General features: G+C 61.7%; 2 protein-coding genes across 3 annotated transcripts; both read right to left on the reverse strand.

Moving 5' to 3' along the window:
- TNFRSF13C (TNF receptor superfamily member 13C) lies at positions 1-2,566 on the reverse strand. The gene is given in 5 exon segments (XM_036019694.1): positions 1-1,230; positions 1,233-1,302; positions 1,757-1,967; positions 1,969-2,086; positions 2,370-2,566. Coding segments are annotated over 5 exon segments (645 nt in total). The 5' UTR covers positions 2,506-2,566; the 3' UTR covers positions 1-1,120.
- Positions 2,567-10,480: 7,914 nt separating this feature from the next.
- Positions 10,481-20,688, reverse strand: CENPM (centromere protein M). 2 transcript variants are annotated; one of them, XM_028532968.2, is made up of 6 exons: positions 20,540-20,688; positions 19,904-19,983; positions 17,021-17,113; positions 15,892-15,971; positions 14,797-14,888; positions 10,481-11,147 (listed from the first exon to the last, which is right to left on the reverse strand). In XM_028532968.2, the coding sequence occupies exons 1-6, from the start codon at positions 20,594-20,596 to the stop codon at positions 11,007-11,009; spliced, it is 543 nt and encodes a 180-aa protein (XP_028388769.1). In that variant the 5' UTR covers positions 20,597-20,688; the 3' UTR covers positions 10,481-11,006. The 2 variants fall into 2 exon arrangements, with proteins under 2 accessions (XP_028388769.1, XP_035875588.1); XM_036019695.1 differs by lacking the exon at positions 20,540-20,688 and adding an exon at positions 20,352-20,517.
- Between the last annotated feature and the right edge of the window lie 3,626 nt (positions 20,689-24,314).

Raw genomic sequence — 24,314 nt, forward strand, 5'->3', positions numbered from 1 at the left:
AACGGTCCCCAGAGCCCCCTCTTCTGACTCTCACACAGCCCGGTGATCCCTTCCGGGATGCCGAGCTGTAAGAAGTTCCAAGGACGCTATTCCAGGGGGAGTCCCGGTCAGGTCCAACCCTGAAAGCAGGGCTGGCAGGAGAGGCCTGACCCGCGTGCTGTGTGGTCCAGAGCTGGGCAGACCGTCTCAGCCCCAGGCAGGGCAAGCGGCGCCGCTGTCGGAGGAGCAGTTCCATTGGGATAGTGGGTGACCCCAGGGGCTGGCACAGAACGGCCAAGTGACCCCAGCCCTTGGGCCCAGTGCTTGAAGAGGGCAGGCCACAGAGAGGAGGGAACTCAAGGGACATGAGTCCAGCTGGTTCAAGGCCACAGGCCTATGAACGCAGGTCCCGGGCCCTTCCCTGTGCACAGCTGAGTGAGCTTCGGCGGCAGCTGGGACCCAGATGGCACACAGGGGAGCCGCCCGTGAGCCTTGGCAGTCCCGCCCCAGGGGGGGTGTGGACTTCCTCCCAACAGCGAGCCCTGGGCTCTAGGGGCTGCCCCGGGAGGGCAAATGGCATCACAGGTCCTAGAGGACTGGGCCCAGCTCAGGGCTGCCACCGGGGTGCAGAATGCCTCAGAACCAGCACAATCCAGGCTATTTCTTAAACTCGGCTGGTGTTAAATCCCCAAGGGAAGCCCATCCGTTGGGTTTTGGTCAGCGCAGCAGCCGTGTGCTCCGGGTTAACAGCAGGGCAGCCCCGAGAGCCAGGAGTAAAGAAGCACAATGCTCGGCTACACGTCACGCCTCGTCCCACTCGGTCATTTCCTAGACTCATTCCGGCTCCCCGGCGCGTCCGTCCGCTCTCTGAAAGCAAACCGCTGCCCGGAGGGCCCCCACCGCGCCCCACGCACAGGCGCTCAGTCACAGCCTTCGAGGGCCCCCGCCCCTGGCAGGGTTTTAGCCCAAACACTGACACGCCGCACGCACGCCAGCCCAGCGGGGCAGCTGAGCCTTGTGGTCTGCAGCCTCGGTCCGCAGCGCAGCCTGTTTCCAGAAAAGGGGCGGGTAGATGCGGGGAGGAATCCCTTGGGCCGACTGCTGCAAGGCCGGACAAGGGCCACCTCCTGCCCCTTCCTCGCTACGGCTGCTCAGGGCCCGCCGTCTTGGTGGTCACCAGTTCGGTGGAGCCCAGCTCTGTAGCCGGCACAGGGACGCTATGGGCGGGTGGGCCGGTGGCTGAACTGTCTCCGGTGGAGGCCAGACGGGGGCTGTGGCATTAGGGGACCCCGAAGAGAGGACCACGACTTTATCCAGGGGGCCCTGAAGGGGGGGGGGAAACGCAGGGTCAGAACTGGGTCACAGCCATCTCCGTCCCTGTCCCGGAGGCCTGTCCGGCCGCACAGCCCTCCCGCTGAGAGGCGAGTGGATGGAGCCCCGCTGCAGAGGGGGAAGAGGGGACACATGACCAGCCCTCAGGACAGGAAGTGCTGAGAGGGCAGCAAAGCAGGGGTGCCCACGGCGGAGAGAGGAATTGTTGCAGCCAGCCTGCTCATTCCCGGAGGGGACAGGACAGGCCCCTCTCCTGCCTGGGGCCCTGGGGCTCTTCCTGGTAAGCCTGGGAGGCCACAGCCGTGTCCCTCGCGGGAACAGGGGTCTCAGCCAGAGACCCTCAGAGCAGCCCTTCCCCCCCTTTTCTGCATGCCCCATGGGGCCCTGCCCCCCATTTCCCTTGCCACCAGCCCTCACAGTGGGACCCTCCGCGACGGGCACTCACCTCCTGCTCTCTCTCTGGGGCCTCCGGGGAAGTGGCCCGTGGGACCGCCGCCCGCCGCCGCCTCAGGGTCACCAGGGCCACTAGGACCAGGACCAGGGCCAGCGCCAGGCCCAGCAGCGCCGGGGCGCCTAGGAGCAGCGCGGGCATCGGCAACACCGGCTCGGCCTGGGCGGTCGCCCCCGGGCCCACCGACTCCTGCTGCTGCAGCGGGTCCGGGCGCCTGGCTGCTCGGCCCAGACTGCGAGCGAGGGGACGGGGAGGGAGGGCAGGGGACACAGGGAGGGGAGGCACGAGCAGGGAAGAGTAAAGGAGGGTCGGAGGGAGGCGAGGCTGGACGGGGAGGGCACGGGAGGGGAGGGGAGGGGAGGGAGGGCCGGGCGTGGAGAGGGTGGGGTCACAGAGAGGGGAGGAGAGAGACGGTGAGGGCCACGTGGGGATGGCCGCTCCCCACCCGGGCCCCTGCCCGCGACCCCCATCAGCCCTGGGGCCCCCACCCCCGCCCTGAGGCCCGCGCGGCGGTGTTGCGCCTCGGCTCCGGCCGGCGGTGGCGCCACCCTGCCCCTTCCCGCGAGGCCGCCGGGCCAGCCGGCCGTCGGAGGGAGTCCGCTCTTACCCGAATTCAGCTCCGGCGTCCGGAAGAGCTTGCAGTCCACGCAGGAGCGGACCAGCGCGTCAAAGCACTGATGCGAGACGCACTTCGTGGGGTCCGGCCCGCTCTGGACCCCCGGGCTCCCCGCCGGCCACGGCATGCTGCCGCCGCGCCGCACACCCCGCTGGGACTGAGCCTCCTCCGCCGCCCCGCTGGGAGGAACCTGGGAGGGGCCGCCCACCCCGCCCCGCCCCGCCCCCCTGCCTGGTGGGGTGGGACCGCTCCCGGCCGGGGCCCCGGGGCCCTGCACCCCAGACCTTCTCACCCTACCTGCGCTTCCTCCCTTCAACCACTCAACCATCACCCCCGCCCTCTGCTGGGACAGGGACCTGGGCCGGCGCCTACTCCTGCACACAGACCTCTGGGGGCCTCCTCTGTCCTGCTCCCAAGGCCGCCCCCCCCACCCCCCCCCACACCCTCTCTCTCCCCTGGGGAGCCCCCCTGCCCCTCCCAGGCGGAGCTGGTTCAGTTCATCAAACACACCCCGAGCGCCCACTTTGGATGTGTCCTGAGGGATTCCCACGCTGCTTGCTGCCCGTGGCGATGGGCAGCCAGTGGCAGCTGGGAAGCCGGTGGCGATGGGGGAGCCGAGGCAGGTGCCCCCCACGGAGGGAGCAGGGAAGCTTTGGGGCGATGAGCGGGCGTCTGCTGGATGGAGCAGGCTTAGCTAGGGAAGCTCCATGGAGGAGGGGCCGGCGGGAGCGCGGGCCTCGAGGCCCAACTGCGGAGGCGTAAGGGGCTGGCCTGGAGCGGTGACTGCGGGTTGAGGAGCTCAGCGGGGCCCGAAGGCACCGGGAGCCGCGCAGGCTCTGAGCGGAGAGACCCTGCGGGTCAGCGAGGCACCCCTGGCTGGAGGGGAGGGCCCGGAGTGGGTTAAGGGGGGGGGGCCAGCGTGCGGAGACAGCTCGGCCTCCTGCTCCTCGGCGGAAGGGAGACGCAGATCAACAGATGGACAAGCAGACCCGGGCCCAGTGGGCAGCGCACCCACCCCGCTCCTTTTCCAGGGCGGTGTGTGCGCCGGGCGGCTCCCCTCCGTCTCAACCGCGGCCCCCCCCCCCCCCGTCTGTCTCGTCTCCCCAGGGCTCGGGGTTCCCCACTCGTCCCTCACCCGTGTCTCTCAGACTGAGTCTCAGACAGACACCCGCCGGACCCCTCAGCCTCCCCCTCCCTGAGGGCAGGGGCTGGCAGAGACCCTCGGGGACCAGAGCCTGGGCCTAGCACCTCCTGGGGGCCCACGCCAGCCCCAAGCACTCCAGGGCTGGGGGCACAGAGGAAGAAGCAGCAGCTGTCCAGGGGACAGGGAGGGAGCTTGGGGACAGGAGTGGTCCTTTAACAGGTGTAAGGCGCAGGGGAACCTTCCAGGCAGAAGGGCAAAGACTCGGCGTGGGGGAAGGGGGCTCTTTCTCTGGGGACAGGCAGGGCTGCTGCCTCAGGGGACACTGAGGAGAGGGCAGGAGGGCGGGAGCCCCAGGCGGCAGGCAGACGCGGCCTAGTCTCCAGCCACAGGCGCCCTGGCAGCGAGGGGAGTTGAGCTTCTTGAGAAGGGGCCGAGCCTCTGGCTGCCGTGGAGGTGGAGGTGCAGACCGGCTGGGCAAGCAGAGCAGGGTTAGGAGGCTGGAGGCTGGCACCGTGGGCCGGGGCCGCAGGTCAGGAGACACGAGTGATGTCGTGGAGTAAGTGGAGCAAGGCGGTCCCGGACGTCTGTCTCGGAGGACCCCGAGGGCGCACGCAGAGCCCTGGGGCGGCCAGCCTTGAGAAGCCCCGGCCCACCGCCTCCCCAGCCCCTGCCCACGGGCCAGCAACTCCGTGGCAGGAAGGTGTGGGTGGTGGGGCAGCTGCAAAGGAGAAGTGGGTGGTGGGTGTGGGTGTGTAATGAGGGGGTGGAGGAGCCAGGAGCCGGGGGGAGCAGCCCAGGCAGGGGAGGCCCTCCCACGGGCAGAGGGGTAGAGGGGTAGAGGGGAGAGGAGACACTGCCCCCGCCCCTCCCCGCTGGGGTTGTTACCTGTCACCCTCGGGACGGCAGACCTCACTCCGACCTTGACCTCGTGCCAGACCTTCCGTTTGGGCGGAGCTGGCGGAGGCCTGCGTGGAGCCAGGAGTGGGACCCCCATCCTAGGAGAGGGTGGGCCAGGTCTGGGGTCATTTATGTGAGTCACCTCTGACCCCTGAGGCAGAGAGCGGAGGAGGGGACCCTCCGGGCCCCGAGCGACAGCGGGAGCCGGAGGCGGCAGCCCTGAGGCCAAAGGGGCGCTCTCGTTGGATGCAAACCTCTGCCTGCGGGGTGCCTCCTTCGGCCCGCGCCGGGTGGGCGGGCGCCGAGAACAGGGCCGGCGCCAGCCGAGGGCCCTGGGGACCCGCGTCGGTGGGGCGTGCAGGTGCCTGGCCCTGGACAGACCATGGTGCTGCAGCCTCCTAACCAACCGGGGGAGGCAGGGAGGCCTCGAGGCTCTGCCCGGACGACACGGTAGCTAGAAAGAGAAATTTCGCCGTCAGACTCACGCCCTCAATGTATTCTTCTCCTTTCTCATAGCAATGAAGTTTATTTATTTCTTTTTTCAGTTGAAATTTTTTTTTATTTTAACCGTTGTTCAAGTACAGTTTTCTGTCCTTTACTCCCATCCCAGCCCACCTACCCATCCCTCCCTACCCCCCAAGTTTATTACATTTTTTAAAAGATTTTATTTTATTTATTTTTTAGAGAGGGAAGGGAAGGAGAGAGAGAGAGAGAGAGAGAGAAACATCAATGTGCGGTTGCTGGGGGCCATGGCCTGCAACCCAGGTATGTGGCCTGACTGGGAATCGGACCTGCGACGCTTTGGTTTGCAGCCTGAGCTCAATACACTGAGCTATGCCAGCCAGGTATTAATTTCTTTATTCAAGTGTTCCACGTCGCTTTCCAATTGTGACATGCAACCAAGAGGGGAGAGTTAAAGTTTCTAAAATCAGTGTGGTTCTCAGGAATTTTCCTCATTGTTTCCATAGCATTTACTTTAAATAAGTGACATCAGCCCTGGCTGGCGTAGCTCAGTGGACTGAGTGTGGGCTGCGAACCAAAGTGTCGCAGGTTCAATTCCCAACTAGGGCACATACCTGGGTTGCAGGCCATGACCCCCAGCAACCGCACATTGATGTTTCTCTCTCTCTCTCTCTATCTCCCTCCTTTCCCTCTCTAAAAATAAATAAATAAAATCTTTAAAAAAAAGAATAAAAAAAGTGACATCATCACCTCCATGCATTCCTGAGCAGAAAATAAGGGCATTTGCTGCGACAGACCTTCTGATTGAATCTCTTCGTTTTCTCAAGTTTCCATGCACTGATGATTTTTTACAGGATGATTCATTTGGGGTCTGTCAGGGAGAAGGGAGTCTCCCTTGATCCCCCCCAAACCCCCCCAGGGCGCCTGACCCCCAGCACTGCAGTGAGCCCCGTGTCCTGGGAGGGAGGCCGTGAGAGCGCAGGGATGACCCAGCACTTGCGAGGGGCCGGCGGGGCCTGCGCTCAGCCAGTCGTGAAGCGTGGCCTGCACCCTTCGTGCCTTGGGGACAGGGTGGGGGAAGTGGGAAATTCGGGGCCTGTGGGACGGTGTTGTGTGGGGGCAGTCCCTCAGGGCAGGGGGCCCGGCCCCCCCCCCCACGCCCGGGTCTGGACAGGAAAGTACTCTGAGACCCAGCGTGTGCTCTCTACTTAGCTAAAAATTAGCTTTATACGTAATTCGGTGAGTAATACCTAAAGACCTTCTCCTGAAAAAACCCTCAAACAATACCGAGTCTCTGAGTAAGAACAGGCATTTCCACGCCGTCCCTGGGGTGGGGGGTGGGGGGCTGGGGGGCGGTGGGGCGTGACTTCTCTTCACTCGGGAGTCTTTCGCTCCCGTCCTGTGTCGTGCCTTTCAGCTCTCCGGCCTGCACCTGGGGAGCGGGTCTGGGCCCTGGCTAGTGTGGCTCAGTGGACTGAGTGCGCCAGCCTGCAAACCCCCAAAGGTTGTGGGTTCGATTCCCGGTCAGGGCACAGGCCCGGGTTGCATGCCAGGCCCCTGGTTGGGGGTGTGTGAGAACCAGTTGACGTAGCTCTTGCACATGGGTGTTTCCCTCCCTCCCCCTCTCTCTAACAATACACACACGCAGGCTTTGTGTTTCACGAAGGGGGTGGCACGGTGGGAGCCCCCCATCCCCGTGGGTCCGGCATAGGCCTCTGTCCGCCCTCCGTCTCAGTTTGCCCACGTCCCCAGAGCAGGTCCCCCCCTCCCTTCTCGAGGAGTTGGTTGTGACAGGCCGGAGGCTGCTAAGAAGTCCCCCTCACTGGGGACAGCGGGAAGGAGGTGGCGCTGGTCCTCAGGACACGGGGAGAGGGCTGGGAGAGCCAGGGAGCCCCCATCCTGCCCCCTCCCCTTGAACTCAAGCCGCGCAGGGGTCTGCGGTGCCCTGCCACGAAGCGGTCACAGACCCACACCCAGGCTTCCACGGGCCTCAGCTGGCCGTGCTCTCCGCGCCGACGCCCAGAGGCTTGCACACACACACACACACACACACACACACGCACACGCAGGCTTGCACGTGCACACACGCTCCAGTACTCTGAGGGGCACTCGCATGGGGGGATGTGGGCCCTCCGTGCCTCTGTGTCGGGCTGGAAAGGAGGTCCCCCGCCGCCCCTTTCCACTCCACCCTGTAGTCTCCCTGCCACGGGGTGGGGGGGATGGGGGGTGGAGTGCCCACCTCCTGGAAGCCAGGCCTGAAGGTGAAAAGGTGGAAGGAGGCCGTGAGGCCAGGGGGGAGGGGGGAGGGGGAGAGAGAGTGAGAGGAGAAGGGACCCTCCCCAGGGGCCACCCCTCCCTGAGGCCTCATTCCGGGGAGACGGCAGGGAACCACGGAGACAGGACCTACGTGGTCAGACCATTTAGGCGGTGAGAGGTGCCCGGGAGAGAAACCCAGGAGGGAAGGGTGCCAGCGAGTCAGGGAAGGCCTGGCGAGGCCTTGGAACAGGAGGGGGAGGTGCGAGGGATCCCCAGAGCCATCTGGGGAGCAGCGCCCAGGGCCCGGGGAGCCAGCGACACAGCCACCAGGGGAGTGGCGGAGCACAGGGCCCACTCTCCCCCCGCCTGGGCCTGCGTCCCCCTTGCCTCAACCCTGTGCGGGGCGGGGTGGCACCAGATCCTCCTTTACAAAGAGGAAAGCCACCCAGTGCAGGACGGTGAGGAGGAGCCGGGGGGCGGGGGGGCAGCCCTCATAGGCCTCACACCTGGGGCCTCTCCCCGTCCGTAGACCAGGCCCGCGAGGGGCCCGGGGCCAGGTGTAGTACAGGAGGGTGGAGTGCTGGGGGGGGGGGTCATTATGCATCAGACCAGGCATCTACCAAATGTTAGCCCCAGGACCCCCCAAAAGCCTTTGGCATTCCTCCTGAAGAGGGTGGCCCCAAGGCAGGCTACGTCCTGCCCAGGTCAGGGACACTGGGGACTGCCTGCCCACTGTCCCTTCCAGAGCTGGTCCTCAGTGGCCTCTGGTCCACAGGGTCCCACTCAGGCGGGATTCAGATCTGGGGCCCTCCACAGTCGCCCCCAGCCCCTTCTCCTCTGTCCCTCGGGTCTGCAAGTGTTGGGGTGAAGTCCCTTCTGGACGATTCTCTGCCCCCCACCCACCGTGGCCTCGGGGAGCCCGAGGGAGGGTGGGGTGGTTCCTCCGTGTTGGAGTCCTGCCCGGTCAGCCTGGCCCCACACTAGCTGTGTGCGGGGAGGGGCACGCTGAGGCTGGGCTTTACCTCGGGGGTCCCCAGCTCGCCTCACCCACCACAGCCCCGGGCACAGCCCGTCAGCCCTTCCGGGCTGCTGTCGGTGGACAACAGACTTGGGGCATGCACAGTGGGCGCCAGCCTCTCTGGTTTTCTGAGCCTGGCAAGAGCCCCAGGGGGCTCTGGGGCTCGGGGACAGGAAGTGAGCTGCACCAGGTGACGCTGCAGGTTGGCCGCAGACACCAAGTCAGTGGGACCGAAAGGCCAGGTCCTTTCCCACCGCACCACTTCCCCTCTGTGGCCAGGTCACCCTGTCCCAGCCCCAGCCTTGCCCCCCGACTGCCCCGCCTCTGCTCCCTGAGGGGTGGAGGCGGCAGGTGTCACACTGCACCTTGCCAGGGGCACCCTGCTCCCTTGGCAGGGATGGGAAATACCCCCGTTGGGGCCAGAGTACCAGGGCCTCACAGAAACGTGAGTTCCCAGGGGCGGGCCCGAGGGCTGCCCACAGCCAGGTGGCCTGAGGGGGCAAAAGCACCTCCGACCCTGAACAAGCCCCGCCCTCCCCACCGGAGTCTCGGATGCCTCCATCATGCAGCAGGGGCCTGAGCGCCCCACTCCATCCTCCGCTCAGGGGGCACGGGCCCAGCGGCAACCAGGTCCAGTGGAGGGCGGCTCCCAGGGCCGCCCCTCGGACTGGTAGGCCGTCAGTAACTGCCTCCACGTGGCCACCCTGGAGCCACGGCCAGCTGAGAGGTCTGAACATCTGTTACGAATTTTGTTTAAAACAACGGCTTCTCCTCCTCAGTCCTCCCAGCCGGCTGGGGAGGGAGGCCTTCGTTAACCTGACCCCACTCTACAGGCGAGGAAACTGAGGCCCACAAGGACCAGGGACCTGCCTAAGGTCATGAGGTCGGGGAGCAGCCCAGCACTGTTGTGCGTGAAGACCGGTCTCCCAGGGCTTCTCCTGGGGCTCCCCTGGTCAGACTGGCCTTGGGACAGTGTGAAGCAGCCGCACTGCCCGGCCGGCAGGGGCCACTCAGCTGCTCCCAGAGGCGGGGGCCTCTCGGTCCCGGGACCCCTGCCCAGCTCGCTGGGGCTGGCAGCAGGGACAGCATGGCGTGCCCCCAGCACTTGGGACGGCTTCCAGATCCTCGGCGGGAGAATGTGACGCAGCTTCTCTGGTGAAATGGTGCCGGGTGGCACAGAAACAGTGGCGTGGAGACTGGAGGGAGAGGTGTGCCTCGTGCTGCCTGAGGGGCTGCAGGTTAGGGGGCGCGGGGAGGACCTCCTTTTGTCTCCAGCAAAGTGACATGCCCAGAAGACAGTGGCTGGGTCCACACTGCCGAGCTGTCCTCCCTGGCATGCGCCAGCCCTGGCATGCGCACTGCCCTCCCCTTCACGGAGCGGCCCCGCCCCAGGCCCCTAGGGACGGGTTTCCAGCAGGGGGCAGCGCTGCCTTCTCAGGCCCAAGGCCCGTGCTCCGCCACCGTGTCCGCTGTTCGGAGCCTGCCCAGCAGAAGCCCAAGCCTCTGTTCAACAACTAGCCGCCTAAGGAAACCCCTGGGGGAAGAGGGTTGCAGCTCGGGCCCCGGGCCCGGCCCTGCTGCTGCTCGGCTCCGACTGCGGACAGGCCTCCGACTCCAGGTCCCGGTTTCATCAGCTGTGACATAAGAAAGGCGGACCGACCTCACAGGTCTGCCGGGAGGTGGCGGGAGCGACCGTGCGAGGGAAGCTCTGTGGAGCGTGAAGCGCCCTGCCACATGTCCAGTGACATTTGGGGCCTCAACCGAAATATCCTGTGAGGCTGCCCCGCAGACAGGCAGGTGTCCGTGAACCTGAGCACTGGGGGTGGGGCGCCGAGCTGGGTTCTGGGAGGAGGCCACGGGAAAGAAGCCATGATCTCAGGAACGAGTTGCAGCTGACCCGCCGGCCAATGAAGATCAGAGGCCGGCGCTGCCCAAGGCTCGGGCGGGGCCCTCCTGACGCCTGGGGGTGCAAGGCAGGCCCTGGCAAGAGCGGGGTGAGCTCGAGGGGGCGCGGCCCTGCCCCAAGGGCGCCAGGACCTGGTTCTCTCCCGCCAGACCTCCTGGCCCCCCCCTCCACAGGCTCCCCTGGGCGCAGCAGCCACAGGGCAGGGCAGGGCCCGGCTGGCTGGCAGGATTCTCGGGTTTCAATCAGGGAGAAGGCGCGCAAGGCACGCAGAGCCTCCGGCCGCCAGCCCTGCAGCCAGCCCCTCTCGCTTCGCCCTCACAAGCGGAAGGATCCAGTGGGTCGCCCTGGATGTGCGCCAGTTTCTGAACTGAGAATTCAGCTCGGCGTGATGTCCTGCGAGTCACTGTTCCTGGAGCGCGCGCCTGGCAGTAACGCAGTTTATTAAGTAACACACGGGCGCGAGCGAGCACAGGGAGCGAAGCCGCCAGCTCGGGCCTTCCCCGTCGTTGCTGGGTGCGGTCCCCACCGCGCGGAAAGGGAGCACGAGCTCCAGCACCTCCCGGGGAAGCCGAGACTCCGAGAGACAACAACCAGGTGCCCTGAGAACAGCCAGGCCCAGACGTGGAGGCGGACTGGGTGGGCCCACCGAGGCCAAGCTCCCCCGCCCGCGCCCGCTCTCAGTGCTTCCGAGTCAGCCCATCCGCAGCACGGAAGCGGTGGGTGGGGCCAATGGCGTTTCAACTGGTTTTGGCCACAGGCTCCGTGTTCACAGGAAGTCCTGAGTGGGATGGACCCTGTCTGATGGACAAAGCCGAGTGAGTGAGTGAGTGGGGTTGTGGGGGTGGGACAGGGGCTGGTCCCACGACTGGGCTCCCCCATAGCGCGCCCCGCTGGAGCACGGAGTCGGGGTTCCCCGGGGAAGCTGCCCCGCTGGCCCGGCGGCCGTCACAGGCCCTCCGCGGAGGGGTTCTCGGAGCTGCCCATCAGGGACAGCAGGTTCAGGGCCGACACGCCCGGCACGTGGCCGGCGCAGACCTGCAGCATGCGGACCAGGCGCTGCGCCATGCTGACTCGGAAGCTGTCCACCTGCGGGGAAGAGCAGAGGACAGGGTCAGGGCGGCTGCACGGACCGCTGGGGGGGGGGGGGCCCGCGGTTCAAGACGTGGGGACAGACTGGCGACCACTGCCCCTCACGGCCGTGCCCTCGGCCACGGCACACCTCTCCAGGCGGCTTCCAAGTCCTTCCAGCGCCCTCCACGGACACCCGAGACGGTGGGCCCCGTTCCAGAGGACACAGGGGCTCATCAGCGAGACCGGTGCGGTGGGCAGACTGCCCAGAGTCGCACTCAGCGACCACATTGGTGGGGTCTTGACCAGGGGCCAGCCCTGCCCACCGCCCAGGGGCGGAGCCCCTGGAGCTCCCTTACCTGGGTCTGAGAAGGACGCCCCCAGGGACGGGGCAGAGGGGTGGACAGAGAGTGCCCTCCCAGGGACGGGGAGACACCACCAGCAAAGAGCCCCTTTCTCGGGGCTTCTGTGGGCGGCCGGGCCCGATGCACCGCGGGGTGAGGGTGCCCCAGGGCCCGGAGCCGGGCAAGTCAGAGGTGCTCCCCAAGCGGTGGTGGACGAGCAGAGTGACACTCAGCCGTCGTCCCCTGGCCGGCCGTGGCCTCGAAAGCAACCCCCCCCCTTCCCTGGCTCCCTCTCCAGCTGTCCACCCAGTGGCCCAAACTAGAGAGCAAGGCGCCCTCAAGTCCTCCGGCTCACGCTCCCCCCGTCTGTCCCCTGCCACGTCCTCAGTCCTAAACCCAGAGCTGGAGTCTCGGTCCTCACGGCACCAGCCTCGCTCTCACCGGACTCTCCGGTGGAATCCCACGTAGCCCCCCGCCGCCCGCCAATGGCTTTTTCTCCCTTGCCCCAGGACCCCACCCCCGGTCCCCTAGCTCCCCTCCCCCTGCCCAGACTGCTCCCTCCTCTTTGTCCAAAGTCTAAATGCGGGGTCCCAGGGCCGGGCCTTCGCGTTTCTTCGCCCTGCTCCCGCCCCCTAGGTGACCTCCTCAGGCCCTGCGTCCCTGAAACCATCTCAGTCCCAGACCGCCTTTCCTCCGAGTGCCAGACGCACACACCAGCTGCCCACTCCACGCCTGCGCAGACGACTAAGAGACACCTTCACCTTATTTGTCCAGCGCGGAGCCCCGGGGTCTCCATCTCAGCCAGAGGCCGAAAGCTCCAGAGTCGTCCCCGACTCCTCCCACCCACACCTCGCGCCCAGGCCACCAGCACCGTCTACTGGCACCACCCTGGGCCCTTTTCCCCAGATGCCACCAAGTCCAGGCCGCTGCTAACTCTTCCAGGAACAGCCCCTGGGCCCGTCTCCATCCGCCCCGCGTCCCCTCAGCTTGCCCTCCTCCCAACAGCTGCAGGGACCCATCTGAAACCCAAGTGCGACCACACCTGTCTCTGGCCCCACACCTGCGGTGGCTCCCGCGTTGCTGAGAGTAAAAGTCCCGGCCCTCCTACGCCCCACAAGGCCCCGCCCACCCGGTCACACCGTCACTCTGGCTCACCTCCTGCTGCTCGGCCCCTGGTTCGCCCTGTCCTGCCGCCTACACCCCCGCAGAACCTTGAACATGAGGCAAGTCCCGAACTCAGGGCCTCCGCACCTGCTGCGTCTCCTGCCGCGAGCGCTTTCCCTGCAGGCGCCTCCGCGGCCTGCCTTTGTCCTTGCTTACAGGCTGCTTTCCATTGACCCCCCTCCGCGTCGCCCCACCTAAATCCTACCGCCTCGCCAACGCCCGCCACGTCACCGGCCGCTCGCTAACGCATGGCGGCGCACTCTCCGCCCGCTTGCTCCTCCAGAATGGAACCAGGACTTTTTTTTTTACCGTTTTGTTCTGCGACGCATCCCGAGTGCCTAGAAGAGTGCTTGGCACTCCGCAGACACGTGAGAGATGCCGTTGAATAAACCCTCCTACTCGGAAATACACCTGCAAGCGGCTGACCTCGCTCGGGCCCCAGGCCCCACAGCCGGCCTCCTGCCCCGGGCCAGGCCTCCCCCAGTCCGCACGCCGCACTCCAGAGACGCGGCCCCCAGACCCAAGTCTGACCAATGGCCACCGCCTCTGTCGCCCACAGGAAGGAAGGACTTGGACCCCTGCCAGGCTTCGGAAGCTCTGCAAGTCCTGGTCTGTTGCATAAGCTGGTCGGGCTCGCCAGGCTCTGAGAGGGCGGAGCCAACGCCTGGCGCGTCTGCGTTCTCGCGGACCCGCTCCGGCCCTGTCCGCAGGGCGAGGGAACAGGTTCACTGGGCGAACCCCACACCTCAGAGTGGGTTCCTCTGCGTAAAATGGGGCAACAACTGTTGCCACGCAAAGGCCTCCCAATATGGTGCGGCCCGAACTTGATGACGTGGAGGGCTGTGCCCTGAAAAGGACACCATGGGAGCGAGGGGTGACGACTGTCCGAACACCGCGTGCGTCCTCTGAGGGAGGCCGGTCCAGGTCGCAGCAGGCCTGCAACTGGCTGCAGGTGGACGGCAGTGGGGCAGGAGACCTCTTTCCAGAGCTCAGGCGCCAGGGTAACCCAGGCCCTGGTGTGGCCTGCCACCCACTGGCCACACGCAGAACTGCACCCCCCGCCACAAGGTTAGCGGGCACCCCTGTGCCCCTGCCGTTTCAGCCGGCAACAGTCAGATTCTGCTACTACTGACATCTCTTGCCTGCGCTCATAACGCTCAATTTCACTTAGGTGTTGATAAAACAAAAGAAGCAACTGTTGTCTCGCCCAAGTTCACAGACGCCTGAATTCTCCTCTCAGCTCACAGGGGTCCACAGGCGCCGGAATAAGAACCCCTGATCCAAACGGCGGTGGAGGACCGCACGCTGACTCAGTTCTCTCTGCGCTACATCACTGCGCCTTGGGCGGGGGTGTGCCAGAAGCAGAACAGACCAGAAACACAAGTCTTCTAAACGAACCTCAAGGCCAATACACAGACCCCCAAACCACGGGAGCAGCCCAGGCCCTGGGGGCCTCAGCAGACCTCCCAAAAAGCCGGCAGGATTTCTACTGCAGAAGGAGAGGCTGAAGAGAAAAAAAAAAAAAAGGACAGCAGAAACCTGCTTGGCACCGCCCACGATGAGGGCTCACCTTGAGAGAAACGCCACCAGCGTCAGGGCAGAATCAACACCCGCGGCGTCCCTCCAACATCCGCCTGCCCGCCCGTGCCCGCCGTCGCCCACCCGTGCCCGCCGTCCCCCGCCCCGGGCTGGGAGTGGGCAATCAGAGGGGTGAGGGTGCACCGGGCACTCCAACTGCCGGGGCACACGAGGATGCACCGGGTAGTGAGACAGACAGGTGCCTGGCCCCACGCACTTACCCCCCTCAAGGGAGAGGGAGGCATTTACTGGCACCCACAGGTAAACACCCATGGCTCGGTTTCAAGGGCAGAAAACACAGCAAAAGGAGAAGCAAGGTGACAAGGGATAGCACCCGGCACGTAAGAGGCACTCACAATGAATGGATGTCGTCACTCCATTGCACACGTGTGTCCCCAAGGCTCAGGGGGGCCCGCCCAAGTCACAGCCAGGGGGTGGACAAGCCAGGATTCAAACCAGGACCCTGTGTCTGCACATCAGGACCCCTCCCTCGGCCCTCGGGGCTCCTCCAAGGAGCAGTCCCACGAGCCCAACGTGCACTGACTGCCCCCCCCCCCCCGCGCCCGCATGCCAGTCCTCACCTCCAGGTCACAGAAGAGCAGGGGGCTCCGGTAGGCCTGGGCCAGCCTCAGCACGGTGTTCCGGTGCACGCTGCAGTGACTGTCCCGCCCGGCTGCAAAGAAGCCACAAGTGCCACAGCGGTGACCTCTGCCTGCCTGGCTGCAACCAGGGTGCCCCGGGCAAGGCGGGGCCCTCCCCCCTCCAGCCCCAGGCTCTGACTGGCCCCAGGTTCTACTTGGCGGTGGGGGGAGACTATCCTGTCCCACCTCCTCTTCAGGTCGCCAAGATCGTCAAATTAGACAATAAAGCCGAAAGGGCTTTGAGCTCGAATGCTAGGAAAACGAGGTCCCCTCATCTGTAAGATGAGGGTCTCGAGAGCTGTGCCCCATTGACTGAGCATGCTCAACGACCTGGCGTTCCTTTATTCACGGAGGCTTCCCCCAGGACTCGGAAAAGGGGGGTTGGCTAGACAGGAGAGGCAGAGAGCGTGAGAGAGAAGCCACGTGGCTCAGGAACACCACACCTAGGCCCGACTCTCAGCTCCACCGCGTTCTCGCTGTGGGGCCCTGGGCAAGTCACTTAACCAGTCTCCTCAGCTGTCCAAGAGACAGCCGCACCTGCTGCACAGGGCTGCTTGTCTTGAAGATTAGTGACACAGAATCAAGGCACTTGCAACAGTGTCTGGCGTACAGAGAGCGCTCAGTGAAGGTCGGCTACTGTTATTCCGCTGTTAATGATGCAGCGTCGCAGCGGCAGCAGGGCTCGCTCAGAGGACTACAAGCTGAACCAGGGAACGAGAGACCAGGCAGGAAGGCGGCGGCCCAGCTGCAGACACGCCGTGCCTTTGCAGGGGGTTGGGGCTTTACTCTAGAAAATTACCAGGTGACTCTGAGCTACGCCCTCAGCAGGGTTAGCTCAGCGGCAAGCCCTGCTCAGGTGCGCTCTCAGGAAGACCGACACCAGGTCGGATTCCAAAGCCCGTGTTTTCTCCTTCCGCCAGGCGGCCTGAGCGAGGAGTCTACCCCACCGCCAGCTGCCCTCGGTGGGGGGCCGGGGGGGGCTGCTCTCCATGCGGGTGGGCGGTGGTGGGCAGTGGCAGGCAGGGGCGCACTTACCGCCCGTGGCGAGGAAGCCCACCTTCCCCAGGAAGAAGGCGGCGTCCACGTGGCGCAGGGACTCCTCCACATTCTGAAGGCTGCGGCAGCGGCGGCGCCGGGGCGGGGACAGAAAACAAAGGGAGGACAAACCTTACAACGGTGAACCCAGAAGCCCCGCTCCTCACCCCACAGAGGCCAGGGGATGACGGGAGGGTGACAGGAAACTGCCCCACAGCGATAGTTTCTCCTTGCATTGTCTGCGTCCAGTTAGGGGGCCACTCAAGCCTGCAGGAGAGTGGCGTGGGCGTGGGCGTGGAAGTGCCGTCTCCCTCTCTGGCACCGCCCTTCAGTCCCCCCCCCACCCAGAGGGAGCTGCTGCCAACAGTGTGGGCTGTAATTCTTCTAGAATGTTTCACGTGCAAATACAGACAGGCACGGGTAGGTACGGCATCTCACTGGGTGTAGCTGGGTGTGCCACATCTGTCTCATTCCGTGGAATGACCACGGCGCCACTGTTTTCCCAGTGACGCGCGTTCCCGTGGTCCCCACGTCCTCCTCAGCGCGGACACGCTGCACGAGCACCCGCTCACACGCATCCTCACGCGTCCACGCAAACGTGTCAGCACGGCAGTGGCTCGGCCGGGGCACAGCGTGTGTCTTTTAAAAATGCATGCAGGCTTTGCCGAGTTGCCTTCCAATCAGGTCGCCGTGTTTGAACCCAACACCTTGTTTAAACACTCCCGCCTTTACCTGGCTAACTCCTCGCCTCTCACCTTCCGGTGTCACCTCCACCAGAAAGTCCACCCTGACTGAGTCCTGAGAGTCAGAGGTCATGTGGGCTTCACCAGCATTCACAAGTCCAGCCTCCTGCCCCAAGGGCTAGGAGCACGTGAAGGACAGGGGTCTGTGTCATCCGTCACTGGCCTGCCACCAGGGATGCAGGGCAGACCCCAGAGAGCCTCAGCTAAGCGATAGGGACGCTGCTAGGATGTATCCGTGTCTTCTGAACACCCTGTGCCGACCACCGGCTCCCCAGGCAGCCCCTCCCTGCCTCTCCGCTCCCCGTCATAAGCGAGGCCGCTGTCCTAGTGCGTGCCTCTGCCAGGTCCGCCTGAGCCCGACAGCCCCCACCACTGCTGGCTCTCACCTGTATTTGCTGTGGAGGTTGACCACGAACACAATCAGGTCAATGCGGGGGCGCGTCACATTGGAAGGCAGAGGGAGGGACTGCGCCAGGTGGCTGAAAGAGACATTGCACGACATTCCCGTGACCACTCCCCTCCTGTCCTTCGGAGAAGAGGAGGCTGTCAAGGCGCCTCACCTGTGCACCTGACGGCTCCTGGGGGGACCCCTGGGGCGAGCACAGAGCAGGGCGGAGCCGGTCCTGCCCGGACTGCCTTCTCCCGGCTCCTCTGCCGGAGAGGGGCTGTTCAGTCACTGCCTCGCAGGGGGGAGTTTTGGGTGGAGGGCGGCGCGAGGCTGGCAAGCCACACCGCCGAGAGGGGCACCAGGCTCAGAATACGGTGTGTTGACTGTGGCGTTTAGGGGTAAGGCGGAGCTCCCTGGGAGTGTGACAGAACGGGCTCAAGTTCCAGTTCTGCCGACTGGCTGCCGTGTGACCTTGGACACGCCACCCTCGTTGTTCTTGGTCTCTGGTTGTCAAATCCCCACGGAAGGTTTTCCTTGGACCCTCTACTGCTGCCCATTTCTGAATATTCCTACTACTCATCGCCCCCACCCAGCATCCTCCCGTTCAGGAAACACCGAAAAGCACAAAAGACATGAAAGTTAAATTGCTAGTATTAATTAACATTAGAGCATTTTTCTCAACATGTACGCAACACCATGGTCATGTACGTAATGTATTATACACCTTCAGACACTAGAATAGCACAATAGCATTAATTTAGTTTTATTTGCATTTAATAAAGGCAAAAAAAATATAAAGTAGAACTGAAAAAAAACAGATGAACTTGGATAAGTTATTTTTTAATCACAGAGACTGTTTCCTGAAGGGACCCAATTAAGAAAAAAAATTATGAAAAACTTAGTAAATTGGTATCATTTTAAACCACGTTTGAATTTTCTGTATTGCATTGATTTTCTATTATAAAAAATGAGAAAATTAACATTCTTGTATCTTACCCCACCATTTGGACAAGACATATTATTTTGGTTGTTATTATTATATATTCACAGTTTGCTCTGACTACGACCTTGGGCCCACAGCGATGCGGCTGCCGCCCTGGGACACTGCAGGTCTCCACGGGAGGGGCAAAGGGCTCTGAGGACAGCTCACTGTCAATTAAACAGTTCACCAAAAAAGAGACAATCATTGTTCTGCTTAGAACTCATTGGCCAGAACTACCACTTCGCTCCACAAAACCAAAGAAGCTCAGAAGGCGCAGTCCGGTTCCTGCTGTGCGCTCCAGACGCCGCAGCTGGAAGTGTCTGGCAGCAGAGTGAACTGATGCCCGTCTGGGGATCTGCTTTTCCTGCCGGGCAGTCTGAAGCATCATTTACCCTTGAAGTTCAGTAGCTTACCTCAACATGAAGTGTTCTGTGTCCATTTTTCCTGGAATAAGGTGTACAGTCCCCTTATCATGGAAAAATTAAACTCTTTACTCATTTCAGGAAAGTTTTCTTCTAATATGTCTTTAAACATTTTTGTGATTTTCTCAAATCTTTCTTCTTTGCAGATAATGAAGTGCTGAGCTACACCTCCTCTGATGTTGCTGTTTCTATTCGTTAGGTTCTGTATTGTACTATTTTTGGCCCGTTTTTGCCCTTAGTTCTGCAACTTCCCTTTCTCTGTCATTCTGTTGTTCTGTCATCTGGTCTTCGAATGCCTCTTAGAGTTTCAGTTTCCGTCCCTGACCGGTGTGGCTCACTTGGTTGAGCGTCACCCAGCAAAGCCAGTCTGATTCCCGGGCAGGGCGCATGCCTGGGTTTCGGGCTCAGTGCCTGGTCACGAGAAGCAACCGATGGAGGTTTCTCTCCCTCCCTTACCTTCTCCCTAAAGATAAATAAAATCTTTTTTAAAAATATTCAGGTTCTTACTAAATTTCTCAGCAGCACAAAATGCTCAAGAAAGAGCTTTCTTCTTTCTCGAGAGTGGGCTCTTCATCAGCTTTCTGCACGTCATGTTCCTCGCCCTTTTCCAGCAAGGGTTTCCACGACACTTCTTTCCGCCTTGCTCGATGTAGGCCAATTTGTCCATGTTTACCACTTACCCTGGTGCTAACTGGATGAATTGTTTAAAAAAAAAAAAAGTCCTTTCCTATTTCTAAGTTGTGGGTTTGAGACAGTTGGTTGTGTTCAACATTCTGTGACCTAAGAGCCTGGCAAGATGTGTGCAGCAGGTGGATTCGTGGACGGTCTTTCATCAGAGATTTGTGCAGGTGCTGTAACAGGATTTACTCCACCTAGTAAGGCGAATCTCCAGTTCCCACGGAGGGAACGCCCTTTAGATTTGGATCGTCCTCCTTCCACACGGACCCTGGAAGTTTCTCCATCTGTCACGGCAGACATCACCCCCACACATACAGCAGTTGACTCCCTCAGCAGCTGTTTCTACTTCCCATCAGGTTAGAAGGAAAACAAAATATACTTCCCCTCGTCACTTTTTTTCCAAATTCGGGGGATACATCTATGCTGTGACAGGCGCTGCCCCAGGCACTGGGGATTCACCAGGGAACAAAAGCCAAAGGCCCTGGCCTCAAGAGGCTGACCTTGGGGTCCATCAGCGTGGTGGGTTGGAAACACGTAAAAGACCAGGTGAACAAGGAACTTTCTTGCGGTGACAAGTCTTAGAGGAAGAGAGCCAGTATGTGGCAGAGAGTGACGGAGGATACCTTAGTTGGGGTACTACCAGATGCCTGCAGGGTCAGCGAGGGCAGACCGAGCGTTAAGGATGGTTAAGGGGTTGGCCAACATGCTCCCCCTTCTCCTGCCTCGGGCGGCTCCTCCACTCTCCCTCGCACCCAGGCCACAGCCAAGCGATGGGACAACCCCAACCTCAACTACTTACACCTTCAGGTCGGAGGCGCAGTCCTCCTTGAGCATCGAATCGGCCAGCTGCTGCAGAAGAGCATCCTCCGTGCCCACCAGCTGCTCAGAGAGAGAAGGCGGCCGATTGGTACCCGGGCACAGCAGTCCCTCTGGAGGGCATGGGGATCTGGGCACGGACCGAAGGCGGCCGCGACTCCCAGGATTCTGGCTCCAGCGCGCAGGGCGCTATTTACCGATCGAGGTCTCTGCTAGGTACGGGTGGAAGGCACCACTCGGGTCTTGTTGGCACAGCACTCAGTACCTTCCGGACACTCCCTCGGACTGCTGGACCAGTCCGGGAGCCCTCCGCGCCCCGGGAAAGCTAAGTCCCCGCCCCGCGTGGATCTCAGCCATTTAGCTACCTATCCGGCGCGCGGTCTCTCCAAGCCAGGAACCAATCACAAACCGGAAAAGAGCCCGCCGCGCACCTATTGGTGAGGAGGCGACTCTCAGCGTCAGAGGGAGGCTACTCCGATTGGTTCAGAATGTGGCTATCCCGCCCACCACCCTCTGCCTGAACCGCGCGCGCCAGCACTCCGGAGAGCGCAGAGGAGCGCGTAGCTGAAGCACAGCCAAGGAGGAAAGGTGGACGCGGGGAGCCCGGCTCGACGCCTACCAGTATGGTGGCCGTGTTGAGGCCAGGCAGCTGGTCCTGAGGCCGCAACACCGCCATCCCAGTCGCAGGCCAAATCGTTACTCGGACGCCGCGCGCGCGGCTCGCTTTCAAACCGCGCTGCAGCCCAGCCCCAGCACTGCCTGAGGGGCACGTGACTCTCCCTGGGCGGGGTTTCGCGGAGCGGGGCGGAGCCTTCTTAAAGGAAATGCTACCCCCTTTTCTGAGCGGGTGTTCCAGCGCTGGCCTCAGACCTTGCAGGTGCTGCCCATGGGACTGGCCTTCTAGTTCACATCTCGGAAAAAGAAGGCATTCAGCGATTCATTCGTTCATTTCTGCTCATTCACCCTACTCCTGATTCTTTCCAAACCTGCCCCTTCCCGGTCTTCCCTATCTCAGTCGACTCCAACCTTGCAGCTGTTCCAGAACAAAACCATGGGGTCATTTTTGGCTCCTCTCAACTCACCACCAGCCCTTAAGCAAGCTTACGGGTTCTACTCTTTTTTAAAAGATTTTATTTATTTGTTTTTAGAGAGGGAAGGGAGGGAGAAAGAGAGAGAGAAACATCAATGTATGGTTGCTGGGGGCCATGGCCTGCAACCCCAGCATGTGGCCTGACTGGGAATCGAACCTACGACACTTTGGTTCACAGCCTGCACTCAATCCACTGAGCTACGCCAGCCAGGGCGGGTTCTACTCTTAACATGCATCCAGAAGCTGACCACTTCCCACTGCCTCCCCTACTTCCTCCACTACCACCAGGACAAGCCACTGCTGTCTCCCATGGGGACTACTGTAACGGCCTTCTGACTGACTCCCGGTTTGCACCCTGGTCCCCAGGGCTACAGGCTACTCCCCACACAGCAATCAGAGCCATCCTTTTAACACGGAAATCAGAACAGGCCACATCTCCAATCAAAACCCGCTAGCAGCCCTGGCTGGTGTGTCTCAGTGGATTAAGTGCTGGCCTGCTAACCAAAGGATTGCTGGTTTGATTCCCAGACAGGGCCCAGTTGCTGGCCAGGTCCTCAGTTGAGGGCCTGCGAGAGGCAACCAGACACTGATATTTCTCTTCCTTCCTTCCCCTCTGTCTAAAAATAAATAAATAAAATCTTAAAAAAAAAAAACAAAACAAACAAACCACAAACCACCGGCAGTTCCCATCTCAAAGTACATCGCAAGCACTTCACTCGGCTTTTGAAGCTCAGCGTGTTCTGCCCCACCCCCCAGCAGTCTCCCTGACCTCATCCTCTGTTCCCCTCTTTTCTACGTCTCTTCCAGCCACATGGGGCCGTTCAGCTGCCCCTCAGATATTCACCGTATCCCCCACCCCAGGACATCTGCCCCTGTGGTTGCCTCTGGCTGAAATGCTCTGCTGCCAAGGAGTCACGTGGCTTGTTTCCTCTCTCATTCCGGTTTCCGCTCCAGTGTCGCCCTCTCAGAGCAGCCTTTCGCAATGGCCTGTCTAAAACGGCAAGCCCCCCACTCTCCTTATCTCCCTTCTTCTGCTCTAGTTTCTCAATAGCTCTAATCTCCACTTAACACAACGTCAAGAACCGCACAGCCTCCGAGATTTTGCCGTACTTCCAAGCCAATAAACTGTTTGTTGCTGTTGCGTAATAGTCTGTCACTAGCTCACGGATGCTGGCAGAAGCCGTGAAGCTCCTCAGTAAGAGACAAAGGGCCTAATTACTTACAGTCAAACCAATGGCCAGGGCTTCGTGTCGGTTTGCGCTGGTTCCCCCGTCCTGTTCTTTGTCCCCGGGAAGCTGTTGCGTCACTCCTTGAGGTTGCCGGCTGCCATCGTAGCCCTGAGAAATGGCCTGGGTGAGGAACTCTCAGGGTCTTGCTTTCTTAGGACACTCAGGGATGCTCAGGGCCCATGGCAGATGGCTCCTCCCAACAGTTATAATATTACTTGTTCCTTACCTTTCCAGCTAGAGTGCAAGATGCACCTTAAAAAGTGTTTGGCACATGGCAGCTGCTCCATAAACAGTTGTTGAATGAATGGATGGCTTTCCAGTCATTCGTTCCGTTCACTCATCTGCTCGTTCTCAGCAGTGGTTCATTGAGTTGTTCTTCTGAAGGGCAGACCCAGCACCCCATGCCGTGAGCATGGAGGAACCAGACATCATTGATCAGCTCGGTGCACTGGGGAAGTCGGACCGAGATCGCCCGGTGTGCTCACCGCCGTGGCCTCTGGCAGAGGGGAGGTGGACTCCCCGTTTAACCTAAATCTCTCTCACCGCAGACGAAACTAGTGTCTTGCTTAGAAAGAGCTGGAGGTAAATGGCTTCATGGAACCCCAGCCCCGGCACACATGGGGATTTGATTCCCCAATGGCGACGGGGGTGTCGGGGGACTCCCCAGAAGTCAGGCAGTGATGAGCACCATGAAAATAAAGCAAGGCAGGCGAGGGGGTACATAGAAGTGGGTAGGAAGAAGCTACTCCAGGTCAGGGGAGGCCTCTGGAAGAAGGTGATGTTTTTTCTTTGTTTTTGTTTTTTTTAATTTTATTTATTTATTTTTTAGAAAGGGAAGGGAGGGAGAAAGAGAGAGAGAGAGAAACATGAATGTGCGGTTGCTGGGGGCTGTGGCCTGCAACCCGGGCATGTGCCCTGACTGGGAATCGAACCTGCGACACTTTGGTTGGCAGCCCGCGCTCAATCCACTGAGCTACGCCAGCCAGGGCTCAGAAGGTGACGTTGGAGCCGATGCCTGGATTCAGTGAGAGGAGCCGGTTTACCTGCATCGGGGCAGAGGCTTCGTGCAGCAGGAGCAGCCAGTGCTGAGACTCCGCGGGGAGCGTTCCTGGCTCTTTGGAGGAACCGCAAGGAGGCCCGCGGCTGACACAGATGGAGAGAGGAGAGGGTGGGAGGCGATGAGGCCACAGAGGTGACCGAGCGCCAGGTGACTGAGGCCCTGAGAGAGTCATGGGAAAACTCTGGACCCTGGTCATCCCTGTCGAGGAGGGACTGAGCCGAGCCATTCAGTCAGCACGTGCTGGGTGCCTGCCATGGGCCTGGGCCAGGCCCGGTGCTGGTGTCATCCCCGCCCCAGGGAGTTGTCCATGGCGGATGAGCAGATGACAACAACCACATGCGGCACAGTGGGTGGCAGCCACCTGGAGCAGCAGGAGCCCAGACGAAGATGCACAAAGGATGCCTTGGGAGCTCGTGCGACACTGCAGTGGGGAGGTGGCTGTTGGCTTAGGCGTCAGGTGATTGGGTGCTTGTCACGTGCACCGGTGCCACAGCAAATAGCCGTGTGTAGGGTCCAGAGTGTGTGGAACGGCGGAGATTGGCAGGGAGGCCAGACCCAGGCCTGGAGGTTTCGTGGCAAGAACACCGTGGGCTGGCAGGGCCTCAGAGACCCTCTGGGCCTCCTGTGGGGCCCTGGGGCCATGTCCCTGGGGCAGTGTGAGGGGCAGGGGGCAGCTGCGAGGCTGGGGTCCAGAAACCCCATCCCTCTGCTTAACAAAGCAGCTCTGGCCACTGAGCTGCCCATAAGCTTTTGTGTGAATAAAGAATCATGGGCTAAAACTATATCTAAAGGCCACTGATCACATTTTTAATAGATTTATTAGAGTGTAGTTGACTTATAATAAGCTACACATGTTTAAAGCATACAGTTTTTTTAAAGATTTTATTTATTTATTTTTAGAGAGGGAAGGGAGGGAGAGAGAGAGAGGGAGGGAGAGAAACATCAATGTGCGGCTGCTGGAGGCCATGGCCTGCAACCCAGGTATGTGGCCTGACTGAGAATCGAACCTGCAACA

The sequence above is a fragment of the Phyllostomus discolor genome, chromosome 2 (assembly GCF_004126475.2).
Source record: "Phyllostomus discolor isolate MPI-MPIP mPhyDis1 chromosome 2, mPhyDis1.pri.v3, whole genome shotgun sequence".
Classification (NCBI taxonomy): domain Eukaryota; kingdom Metazoa; phylum Chordata; class Mammalia; order Chiroptera; family Phyllostomidae; genus Phyllostomus; species Phyllostomus discolor.

Excerpts from the sequence above, each read along its gene's own strand:
- CENPM (XM_028532968.2), bottom strand. The coding sequence starts at position 20,596 with ATGGCGGTGTTGCGGCCTCAGGACCAGCTGCCTGGCCTCAACACGGCC. Across the intron at positions 19,984-20,539 it reads TCAACACGGCCACCATACTG|CTGGTGGGCACGGAGGATGC; the intron begins GTAGGCGTCGAG and ends CTCTCTGAGCAG. Across the intron at positions 15,972-17,020 it reads AACCTCCACAGCAAATACAG|CCTTCAGAATGTGGAGGAGT; the intron begins GTGAGAGCCAGC and ends CCGCTGCCGCAG.